This window comes from Sus scrofa, chromosome 7 (assembly GCF_054392235.1).
Source record: "Sus scrofa isolate SSC_HxYL_T2T_F1_AM1 chromosome 7, Sscrofa_HxYL_maternal_Yorkshire_Landrace_v2.0, whole genome shotgun sequence".
In the NCBI taxonomy this organism is placed as follows: domain Eukaryota; kingdom Metazoa; phylum Chordata; class Mammalia; order Artiodactyla; family Suidae; genus Sus; species Sus scrofa.
The window spans coordinates 127,772,862-127,785,132 of record NC_139389.1 but is presented as its reverse complement, the minus strand read 5'-3'; the positions used below and the strand labels follow the sequence as shown (position 1 = coordinate 127,785,132).

The window sequence follows — 12,271 nt, the reverse complement described above, 5'->3', positions numbered from 1 at the left end:
GTGTCGTTGGTCTTGAACGAGGCCCTAGGTCTAGATGAATACATTTCATTCCATTTCATAAATTAGCAGCGAGGGGGTCTCAAGGGTGAGGCCCGGGAGGTCAGGAAATAGGAGTCACTGCCCTTGCTCAGGGGCCACAGAGCCCGCAGAAGCAGCAGACAGCAGTTTTCATGCGGACGCGCAAGTGCTGAGCTCAGGGATCGTTATAATAATTAGAAACGGCATTAGCTGAGCATCGTAAGGGTGGCAAAATGGTGCTATTCTAATTCTTTCATACTTCTTTAGTTATTGCTTTGGCGTTTTTTATTTTGGTTTTGTTGGTTTGGTTTGGTTTTTCTCCCTCTTAGGCCCACACCTGCAGCGTGTGGAAGTTCCTGGGGTTGGGATCAAATCAGAGCAGCAGTTGCAGGCCCACGCCACAGCCACAGCAACGCCAGATCTGAGCCGCAGCTGTGACCTGCACTGCAGCTTGTGGCAACGCCAGATCCTTAACCCACTGAGCGAGGCCAGGGATTGAACCCGCATCCTAATGGACACTAGTCAGGAATCCTAATGGATACGACCTGCTGATCTACAATGGAAACTCCTGTATTAATTGTTGAAATACTTTTTCAAAGAAGTATGCCTCTCTTTTATTACGTTGGTGCTCAGTGCTTTTTATGTCTAATAAGTTCTTTTTTTTTTTGTCTTTTTTTTTGCTATTTCTTGGGCCACTCCCGTGGCATATGGAGATTCCCAGGCTAGGGGTCAGATCGGAGCTGTAGCCTCCGGCCTACGCCAGAGCTACAGCAACGTGAGATCCGAGCCGCGTCTGCAACCTACACCACAGCTCACGGCAACGCCGGATCGTTAACCCACTGAGCAAGAGCAGGGACCGAACCTGCAACCTCATGGTTCCTGGTCGGATTCGTTAACCACTGTGCCACGACGGGAACTCCTAGGTCTAATAAGTTCTAATAAGCACTTCCGGCTCAGCTCAGCCCAGGTGATATTCCTACCCCCCAACCCCCAGGGGGTACGTACCCCACCAAGCAAGGGAGTGGCCATTTAAGCACTGGGTCCAATGTTGGTGCACAAGGGATAGGAGAGGACAGTGGCAGTGAGAGTGCAGGAGAGTCTCCAGCTCCAAGTGGGCCTGGCATCCAGTGCTGTCAGCCAGCGTCTGCATAATCATAGACAGAAAAGTGAACACCTAAGTATGCAGCTTGATATGTTTTTTAAAACAACATGTCTGCATTACCAGCACTGAGACACAGAAAAATACCTCCCTTCGTGCCCCTTCTAGTTATTGCCCACTCCTGAAGGTAACCCTGACCTTCGACTTGGCACAGCATCGATTGAATTTGCCTGTTGTATATGTGACTTCAATGGAATCAGGCAGAATGTTTTACTTTGTGTCCAGCTCTTAGGTCTCCACGTGTGGTTGTAAATCCTTCCGTAGCGTCACACTAGATTCTATGTAGATTGCTCATTCTTGCTGTGGCGAAATAGTCCATCACGTGCAAGTATCATAGTGCATTTATCCAACTACTGTTGGCACTTGGGTCGTTTCCAGTTTGGAGTTCTCGTGGGCAACAGCACACGCATGCCTTTTGGTGAAGGTGTGTTCGCATCTATTGGTTTACACCCAGGGGTGAAATGGTTCATTCATAGGGATGCCTGTATCCGGTTTTATTAGATGCCAACCTCAGTCTTCCCACGTGGTGGTACCAGTTTACACCCCATTGGGTGCGGACGGGAGTTCCCACTGCCCACATCCTCGTGCAGACTTGGTACTTTCTGAGAGGCGCTTTATACCCGAGTTGGTCTTTCAGGGTTAAGTTCCTGGCACTGTGCAGAAAGGAGGGCCAGCTGGGTGAGGTCCTGGTGGACCATGTGCCTCTGGGCTTGGGCAGAGCTGGGGGCTCTGCAGGGTGGGGTGGCCCAAGGTCTCAGCCTGGGCCCCTGGGGCTGTGCTTGCTGCAGGACCTCGTGGACAGGTGCCAGCAGAGCGTACGGGAGCATTGCACCTTCAGCCACCAGCTGCTGGAGCTGCGGCACTGGCTCGCCGTGCTCACTCAGAAGCTGGAGGCCCACCGGGGGTACCTGGGCCCGTGGGATGCTCAGTCCCGAGAGGCTGAGGCCGAGGTAAGGTGGCTCTTCTCACCCCCAGGGGGCAGATTCCCTCCCTGCACCCCCAAAAGCAGGTCTGGGGGCTGGTGCTCTCCTACTGGGGACCAGAGGCCCCCTTCCTTAACACCGTATTGTGTCTGTGTGTCCGTGTGTCCTTCAGAGACTGCTGGCCGAGCTCCCAGAGAAGGAGGCCCAGCTGCCCCTGATCGAAGCCCTCGGGCGGCTGGTGATGGAGAAGTCCTCTCCGGAGGGGGCCGCCATGGTCCAGGAGGAGCTGGCGGAGCTGGCGGAGTCGTGGGGGGCCCTGAGGCTGCTGGAGGAAAGCCTGCAGAGGTAAGACGACCTCTTGGCTCTGAGCCTGGTCCCAGACAATCCCCCCTGCCCTTCCCATCCAGGGAGAGCTCAGTCGTGCCTCCAGAAGAGATGGCTGGCTGGGGTTCTGCTGCATGCCAGGCGTGGTGCCAGGTATGGTGCCAGGTGCCTCCGGGCATCTCCAGGCAATTGTAGCAGGTGCACTAGGAGCAGGGACATGTCCCAGCTTGGGAGTTAGCCTCCAGCGCCTTCGGACTTGGGCCTCACCTGTGTCAGTGGGTCTATACACCTCACTGGTGGTCCCGTGTGTCCCGAGGAGGAAACTGGAAATGCAGGTGCCCTGGGAGGTTCCGACAAAGCTGAAGGACGGGCACGGACTGTCCCGAGCAGAAGTCAGCTCCCGCTGTGACTTCTCCCGTGACCTGGGGGACGTCTCCCGTGACCTGGGAGTCCCATCACTTCATCATGTTGAACTTGGCTGATTTGTCTTCTCAGCCTCGTCAGAAACCAGCAGCTGCAGAGGACGGAAGTGGATTCAGGGAAGAAAATGATTTTCACCAACAACATTCCAAAGACTGGGTTTCTCATCACCCCCACCGATCTCATTTCCCGACATCACCGTCGGGTGAGTCGTCCAGTGGGGCTTCCGGGGGAGGGACCAGGTCCCGAGTCAGTTGATGGTTGGAAAGTGTCTCCAGCAAAGTCGCCTCCCTGCCTGGGACCCCTTGCTCAGCTCAGGACTGGGCCACCTCCCATCTCAGGGGAGCTTGCCCGGCTGTGGTACTGGGGCTCCCTGTGCCACCGGACAGAGGGTCTCGGAGACCCCAGACCCAGAGTTCACACAGGGAAGCCATCCTTTGGACAGACCAGCCTCACCCACAGAAATCCTGCATGCTCTCCTTGAAGGGAGGAGGGTGTCAAGGTTGGAAGCTTCCTGCCACCCCAGACTGCAAACGGAAAGCACCCAAGATGGGACTTGCTTGTGCCCTACGATGTATTTTGTAAAAAGAACTAACCTAACTACCTAGTATCATATATCCCTTCCCTTGACTAGCTTTAAAAGAATAGAATCAGGGAGTTCCCATTGTGGCTCAGTGGGTTAAGGGCCCCACATTATCTCCGCTGCTGGGCCTCAGAGCACATTTTGAGGACCAAGGAGCCGGGAACCACAGGCAATAGAATCAGGGTTTACGGGACGGGAGGTTCGTGGCAGTAGGTGCCACGGCGGCCTGTGGCTGAGCACTGTGAGCTGGTCCCGGGGTAACGCGGCCCTCCCAGAAGAGGTGAACCATCAGGGGGAGGCCCACGGCTGAGCGGGGGTCGAGGAGAGGAGAGGACGGGTGTGTGCAAAGACCTGGGGGCGACAGCACCCGGACGGGGGCCGGGTCGCGGCTGTGGGCTCCGGCTCAGAGGATGGGGCGGGTGACACGGGCTACGGAGCCAGGCAGAGCCGGAACCCGAGACTCTGGAGCCACATCCAGGAGTGTGAGACGCCACAGTGTATGAATGAGGCTCACCTAAGTGGGCTTGCATTTTATTTATTTATTTATTTATTTATGTATTTAGTCTTTTTAGGGCTGCACCTGCAGCACATGGAGGTTCCCAGGCTAGGGGTCAAATGGGAGCTGTAGCCACTAGCCTTCGCCACAGCCACAGCAACGCCAGATCCAAGTCGTGTCTGCAACCTACACGACAGCTCATGGCAACGCCGGATCCTTAACCCACTGAGCGAGGCCAGGGATCGCACCCGCATCCTCATGGATACTAGTCGGATTCTTTTCTGCTGAACCACAACAGGAACTCCTAGGCTTGCATTTGAGACAGATCATTCTGGCCGCGTAGCCTGGAGGGGGCAGAAGTGGCAGAAGTTGCCCACTGTTATAGACATCCTGTAAGGGGATGATGCTGGCTGCCTCCAGGAGACCAGGGAGGGAGATGACAGTGAGGGACATCCCTGGCCCCTAACCGTGGCCACATTGAGTAGAGGTGCAGTCCTCAAACCCCACCACCACCTCTCCCCCACCCACCCTACCCCGCCACCCCAGCTGCCTCTCATCACCACTGGGGCCTCCTCATCCCCACCCATCTGCTGGGTTGGACTCCGCCCAGGGGGCTGTTTGCAGAAGCTCTGAGTCTTTGGTCGCACTCTGCGCTCCTGCAGGCACGTCCGCTGCTCCGGGAGGGAGAAGGCAGCCACGAAGATTTCTCCCAGCTCCTGAGGAACTTTGAGCTCTGGTTGCAGGTGGAAAATTCCAAGCTGGTTAGAATCATCGCCATGAAAGCTGCCACCGCCGAGGACTTGAGGACCAGAGAAACAAAGTTGCAGGTTTGTTCCTAAGGAAAGACCCCCTTTTCCCCGGGTTTTGCCCCCAAAGATAGACTGCTGCCAGGGAGCTCTCCCAGAAAGGGAGCATAGCTGGTGAGCTCTCCTGGTTTGTGCATAAATAATAGTTTTTAAATATTTTGACTCAAATATTTCATTATTTATTTATTTATTTACAGCTGCACCTGTGGCATATGGAAGTTCCCCTGGCCAGCGTTTGAATCCAAGCCCCAGCCACGACCTATGCCGCAGCTATGGCAACGCTGGATCCTTTAATCCACTGCACCAGGCCGGGTGTCAAACCCATGCTGCTGGGTGTCAAATCCATGCTTCTGAAACAACCAGAGCCACTGCAATTGTATTCTTACCCCACTGCACTGCAGAGGGAACTCCATACCAATTTTTTTTTTTTTTTTTTTTTGTCTTTTGTCTTTTTTTAGGGCTGCGCCTGCGGCATATGGAGGTTCCCAGGCTACGGGTCTAATCGGAGCTATTTTTGCTGGCCTACACCACAGCCACAGCAACATGGGATCTGAACCGTGTCTGCGACCTACACCACAGCTCATGGCAATGCCGGATCCTTAACCCACTGAGCGAGGCCAGGGATGGAACCTGCAACTTCATGGTTCCTAGTTGGATTCATTTCCTCTGTGCCACGATGGAACTTGCCCAAAATATTTTCAAAGAACCCTTGATCCATCCATGCAGCCTACTGCTATATTCACCGACTTTGGAAAATATCACCGCTAATCATGACTCACTTATCACTTGACTCTTGCTGTGTAACAAGCCATTCCATCTGTTTATAGCTTAAAAGAACAACTGTTTATTTAGCTCCTGATTCTGAAGTTCAGTAATTGAGGCTGAGGTCAGCCAGGCAGTGCTTCTGACCTTAGCTGGGCTCCTTTGTTTGTAGGTGAGCAGGGTGGCTGTGCTTCCGGGGGCTGGTGGGCTATTTGAGATGAGCTGGACTACACACCTCTTATCCTCCTGCACGACAGCCCGGGCTTCTCGGAGCAGAGGAAGGGTCAGAGAGAGGGAGTGGGAGAATGCCTCAAAAACCTTTTCAATGTCACTTGTATCTGGAATCTATATAGCACAAATGAACCTATGTACAAGAAAAAAAACCCCAAAACTCATAGACGTGGAGAACAGACTTGTAGCTGCCAAGAGGGAGGGGGAGGGGGAGGGGTGGACTGGGAGTTTGGGGTTCGTAGATGCAAACTACTGCATTTGGAGTGGATAAGCAATGAGATCCTGCTGTATAGCCCAGGGAACTCTGTCTAGTCACTTGTGATGGAGCATGATGGAGGATAATGTGAGAAAAAGAATGTATATCTATGTATAGCTGGGTCACTTTGCTGTCCAGCAGAAATTGACAAAACACTCTAAATCAACTATAATGAAAAAACTTTTTTTTTAAAAAGTGCTTTTCAGTCTTAGACTAGGGACTGGCACAGCGTCACTTCCCCTGCCTCCTGGTGGACAAAGAAAGTCACAAGATCAGCCCAGATTCAAGGGGAGAGAAAATAGACTCTGCCCCTTGATGGGAAGTATTGCAAGATCACATTGCAAAGGGCGGGGATGTGGCAGGTTGAGGGAATAATCTAGCTACTACGAGGGGACAGTCTAACTCCCACACCTAATTAGTAGCCAACCTTTCTTTTTTTTTTTTTTATTTTTATTTATTTATTTATTTTTTATTTTTTTGTCGTTGTTGTTGTTGCTATTTCTTGGGCCGCACCCGCGGCATATGGAGGTTTCCAGGCCAGGTCGAATCAGAGCTGTAGCCACCGGCCTAAGCCAGAGCCACAGCAACGCGGGATCCAAGCCGCGTCTGCAACCTACACCACAGCTCATGGCAACGCCGGATCGTTAACCCACTGAGCAAGGGCAGGGATCGAACCCGCAACCTCATGGTTCCTAGTCGGATTCGTTAACCACTGTGCCACAACGGGAACTCCTAGCCAACCTTTCTTGATTCCACCTCCTGAATATTCGTGGGCTGTTTCCCCCACTACCACTGTCTTAATCTAGGCTTTTATCCATTTTGACTTTGATTGTGGCAATGGCCTCCCACTGGCCCGCCTCCTACCTGTTGGCTCCCCATCTCAATAATGGCTCACGCTATAGCCGGAGTGGTCCTTCAGAATCCTAAATATGACTTTGTCCTCCCCCCAGTGGAAACCCTTTCAGCACAGGGTGAGCCTGCCAAGTTTATATCACACGCGGCCTTTCTCAATCAAGTCCAAGCCTACCTCCCTTTTTCCTTATTTGTCTGTGATTTTACCATGATACATTAGAGGTTTGGATTTCTTTTTATTTTTCTGGCCTGAGAGTCAAGCATCTGGATTCTTGCATCTGTGGCCTAGGGTCTTTCTGGAAAATTCTGTCAAAATACGGCCTCTGCCTTGTTCCCTTTCTTCTCACCTTTTGAGATGCCATTTAAACATATGTTATTTCTTCTTGGAGCTCCCATCACGGCTCAGCAGTTAAGGAACCCAGCTGGTATCCATGAGGTTGCAGGTTCAATCCCTAGCCTCGATCAACGGGTTAAGGATCCAGCGTTGCCGTGAGCTGTGGTGTGGGTCGCAGACACGGCTCGGATCTGGCGTTGCTGTGGCTGTGGTGTAGGCCAGCAGCTACATCTCTGATTGGACCCCTAGCCTGGGAACCTCCATATGCCATGGGTGCAGCCCTAAAAAGAAAAAAAAATTTTTTTTTTAAATAAACATACGTTATTTCTTCTCATACATGCTTTACCCTGCCTTGTATGTTTTTTCATCCTCTTATCTTTTCATATTGTCTTCTAGGTAGTTTTTTCCTAGCCAATCTTCCACTTGATTTAGCTGTGTCTCATTTGCTATTGTATGTGCTATGTTCTTAACTTTGCATATTGTATTTATCTGTTCTAGAAATTCTACTCGGTTTTTTAAAAAAATCTTCTCTGCCATTTTTTATAGCTTCTGGGTCCTTGCTGAAATTTTTAGGTTTATCATTTTTTTTTTTTTTTCGGCTGCACCCAGGGCATATGGGAAGTTCCTGGGCAGGGGATCCAATCTGAGCCTCAGCTGTGACCTACACCACAGCTGCAGCAATGCCAGGTCCTTAACCTACTGTGCCACAGCGGGAACTCCTAGGCTTGTCTTTTACTTCTTTGAACACAGTAGACACAGTTGTTATCACAGGGTGTGTAATAATTGCCTCTCACATCATTTTAGGAATGTCAAGTATTGTGTCTGCCTCTTCTTGTTCTTGGTGTCTTGTATCTGGGTGTGGCTGCTTTGAGTGTGTGCTGGACTTTGTCCTTGACAAATACGTATAAGAGTAATTGGAGATTTAGGGTAATCTGTTCTCCAGAGAGGGCTGTTTGTGACGGCCAGGCAAGCCAGGACTTTATCATTCTGGAACCACTGAATCCAATTTCAAAATGTGAGGCTTCCTAGACCCCTGAAATGACTTAGAGCTGGGCTGCAACCCCAAACAAGGTCTGAGGTGACTTCTGATTCCCCTTGAGGTGTGTCAGCCAGAGGAGATGCTTCTCCAGAGGCTTCACCTCTGCAGGGTCCAGACTTTGACCTTGTCTCCCGAGCCCCGCGAGGCTGATGTGTTTCACAGCTGCTTGGTGCAGACTGGCAAATGCCCTACGGGCAAAAGTGGGTCTGGACACCAGGCTTACTTCTCTGGATCTTAACCTTTCCCTGGTTTGGCCTCACTCTTTTGTTCACTCTTTGAAGCCTTAAAGATGTTTCTAATATTTTGTCCTCGGCGAGAGCTTTAATTCCCATTACCTAGTTGGCCAAAGTCCTTCCTCCCTGTGTCCTTCCTCCTATGCAGCCATTCCTTTCATCTCCTGCCACCACCACCCGGCTTGAGGCACATCAGAGGTGACTTAGTTCCCCAGGGGAAGCTCCCTTGCTCGGGTGGAACCCCCTATTCTAGGGGGGTCTGAGAAGCTAAGCTGTGTGCCTGAATCATGAAGCTGGCAGGATGGGAGAGAGCCAGGACCTCAGGCCAGAACTTAAGCTCAGGCTCTTAGATTTAGAGCCCAGACCACATCCCCGCATCCCCACATCACTACCTCCCAAGAGTCCTGAGGACACAAGATGCCACGATGCCATCTTAGGGAACAAGTTACTGTATTTTGATAGAAAAATCCATCCAGTCGCAACATCACTCTGCCCAGAGTAAAAAGGCCAACAGAGAGACATGGTCAACAACAGTAGCTTTTATAATGATGGTAACTCTTTTTTTTTGTTTTTTGTTTTGTTTTGTTTTGTTTTGTTTTGCTTTTTAGGGCCGCATCTATGGCATATGGAGGTTCCCAGGCTAGGGGTCCAATCAGAGCTGCAGCTGCCCACCTACACCACAGCCACAGCAACGCAGGATCCAAGCCATGTCTGTGACCTACACCACGGCTCATGGCAATGCCGGATCCTTAACCCACTGACGGAGGCCAGGGATCGAACCCACAACTTCATGGATACTTGGTGGGTTCAATACCGCTGAGTCACAACGGGAACTTTGTAATGATGCTGACGGGAGGACTTGGTTCTAGACTGCCAGAGCTGGAAGTGACCGTGGCGGTGGACACCACAGCTCCCCTTTCACACTGGAGTCCACTCTCTAACATCCCAGAGAGCAGCTGCCTAGCCTTGGCTTCCATTTGCATGGAAGGGATTCTCACTTTATGTGACCTGTGGGCTGCTTCTTAAGTGACATTTGACTGGCTCCTCCTGACCAACAGGTGGGGCCACCTTGGCCATTTGGAAGTTACCCTCGAGCCTGTCTTTTCCCTCTAGGAGCTGGAAGCTCGGGTCCCAGAAGGTCAGCATCTCTTTGAAAACCTCCTTCGTCTTGGACCAGCGAGGGGGTCTTTGGATGAGCTGGAGGATCTGCGCTACCGGTGGATGCTGTACAAGTCCAAACTCAAGGACTCCAGCCTCCTGCTGGTAGGTGCCCAGGATGCACGGGGAACAGGCCCCGGGGGAGACACAGCTCCGCCCACATCCACTCCACCCTGTGTCTCTGCAGACCAGGCTGAGACACACTCAGAGCACATGGAGCCTCATGGGTCCTGGGCACTTGACTTGCAATTTGTCATTGGCCATCCTGCCACTCAGAGAGACAGGAGCGCTAATCAGGACAGGTTTGCTACCTTCCCACCTGAAACCTGCATGTGTATCGTCCCATTTAGTGTTTCCAGGAGCTCCTGTTGTGGTTCAGCGGGTCATGGACCCGGCATAGTCTCTGTGAGGCTGAGGGTTTGATCCCTGGCCTCCTCACTCAGTGAGTTTAAGATCTGGTGTTGTCACAAGCTGCAGTGTAGGTGGCAGATGCAGCTTGGATCTGGTATTGCAGTGGCTGTGAAGTAGGCCGGCAGTTGCAGCTCCAATTCAATGCCCAGCCTGGGAACCTCCATATGCTGCAGGTGCAGCTGTAAAAAGACAAAGAAAAAAAACTTGCTGGTGCCTGCGTGGGTCAGTGGTGGAAGCACTGCCATTTAGTGCTTCCTGCAGCCCTTGACCAGAGTAATTGCCTCTCCAGCCTGCAGATGGGAGCTGAGACCCTGAGGAATTTAAAAACTCAGCCAAGTTCACTGGGCTAGTAAGGGGCAAAGCCAGCTTCAGACACACCCTGGTGTTGGAGGCGCGGTGGTGGGAACCCTGGAGTGGACGCTGGGACCCCTAAAATCTAGGGCCCCTCCTCCACTAACCTGCTTCGTGACACTGAGGAAGGACCTTCTCCCTTTGGGCCCTTGGGTCTCACACAAAATAATGGTAACAGCCACATTAATAACGGCCTTTATTAAATGCTATGTCCTCATTACAGCTTTATAAAGGAGGTGCTGTTATTATTGCCTGAAAACTGATAGGGACACTGAGGCACATGGTTTCACCCGAGGAGAGGGTGGGTGGGTGGGGGGTGGCCTCCTGGAGCTGCAAGCTCTGGGGCTCCAGCTTTGCTGGCCCCGAAGCAGCCAAGTCAGCCACTAGGTGTCAGCCCAGCCCCAGCCAGGTCGGCGCGCCCGTGGCCTTGGCCCAGGCCTTCCCAGACGGAATCCCACCTGGGCCCAAAGTGCGTTAAAAAGCTCATTAAATTGAATCACCTGCTGGTTCAGCCTGTCCAGATGACCAGGAGTTTTAAAGAAACACTCCCCTGACAAAATGAATATTCCATTACAGGCTCTGCTGGGATTTAAGTTTCACTCACTTAACTTCGTTTTTTTCCCCGTTTCCTCTCCTTCCCTAAAATAACAGACGGGGAGTTCTCCAGGGGAGCCGACTGGATTCCAAAAGGTACGGCGCGTCTGCCATCTGCTCTGCTCGGCTAGAGGGCAGGGCGTCTGGGGGCGGGCGGAGGGGGGGGGGGGCTGCGTCGCTGGGGCAGGACCCCTGGGCTTTCTGGAAGGTTCCGTGAGGTCCAAGGAAGGTGTATGAGGCATTGGCTCTGGGTTGCACTGTCCTGGGCTCCAGGGCCCTGACTCCCGGGGACACACAAAATGTACTTGGCTGTGGCAGGGCCTGGGAGATGAGAGCATCCTGGATAATATCCAGGACCCTGTTAATAATTATCTGTGATGACAGGCCTAAACCAGGACTGTCCCAGGCACCCTGGAGGGTTCCAGGCCACCTGAGTAGTAGACGGCATAGGAGGCTCAGGGGGGACACAGAGGAGGGGGTGGCTGTGCCCGTTGTGTTCCACCAGCCAGCGTTTCCACTTCGGCCTTCTGTGACAAGCAGGGCTTGCAGGGCAAAGCAATGACACTAGCAGCAGTAATCACAGCAATAATTAGGAATAATAATTATTACTCTAGATGCTGTGTGTTGATCATTCACTGTGTGCCAGGAGTCTGCCAAATCGTGGTTAGGGCGTTCCATTGACACCCAGGAGGTGTCACTGCTGCCGTGTTATACATGAGGAAAGCCAGACATGGCCAGATTGGAGGGACATATTCAGGGAAGGCACAGGACTCCTGAGAGGGCCCTGGCCTCTGAGTCCTCAGCCCATGCCTACCTTCCTCACTGTGCCTTGGAACAAGCATGCCCGGGGCCCGATGGCTCTCTTCACTTCTGCAAAAGCCCCGTGGAAACTGAATCCCCAGTGCCACCTTTTCTGAGAGAGCGCTGGTTGTCCTGCCGAGTGTTGGTTCCTGACGACGTGTGCCTCTGGCAGGCTCTGTTCCAAAGAGCCCCGGGGCCTCCAGCCCCCTTGTGCTGTGGTCTGGTCCCCAAGGCCTCTGTACACCCGCACTTCTTGGTCTCCAGCTCGTATTCGTGTCTCCATCTACAGGACAAGTGGTGTCCCAGGGCTGGAGTGGGGGCGGGGGAGAACCAGAGTCAGGAGGCCAGCGCTGTGCTCTGAGCCCCGCAGCCACCAGCCGTGAGGTCTTGGGCAAGTTGCTTTGACTCCTGCGGCTTACTTTCCCCATCTGTAAAATGGAACCGTCAATGCTGACTTTATACCATGAACAAATTTTGAAGCTCATGTGAACGATTCATTCTCTTTTCTTTTTTAATTTAG

The 12,271-nt window shown here is 52.5% G+C and overlaps 1 protein-coding gene across 21 annotated transcripts in view; it reads left to right on the top strand.

The window, feature by feature from the left end:
- Window positions 1-12,271, top strand: part of SYNE3 (spectrin repeat containing nuclear envelope family member 3) — a 109,648-nt gene that overhangs the window by 76,223 nt on the left and 21,154 nt on the right. For 18 of the 21 annotated variants that reach the window (XR_014811329.1, XR_014811330.1, XR_014811328.1 and 15 more), the window contains 6 exons: window positions 1,966-2,127; window positions 2,273-2,445; window positions 2,920-3,049; window positions 4,586-4,750; window positions 9,550-9,699; window positions 11,008-11,046. Coding sequence is in view for 10 of the 21 variants with exons in the window: in XM_084970134.1 (XP_084826260.1) it covers window positions 1,966-2,127; window positions 2,273-2,445; window positions 2,920-3,049; window positions 4,586-4,750; window positions 9,550-9,699; window positions 11,008-11,046 (819 nt within the window). In the remaining 11 variants the exon portion in view is untranslated. Of the gene's footprint in view, window positions 1-1,965; window positions 2,128-2,272; window positions 2,446-2,919; window positions 3,050-4,585; window positions 4,751-9,549; window positions 10,136-11,007; window positions 11,506-12,147; window positions 12,236-12,271 lie in introns of those variants that run through there. The other 3 variants (XR_014811327.1, XR_014811326.1, XM_084970126.1) reach the window with 3 other exon arrangements.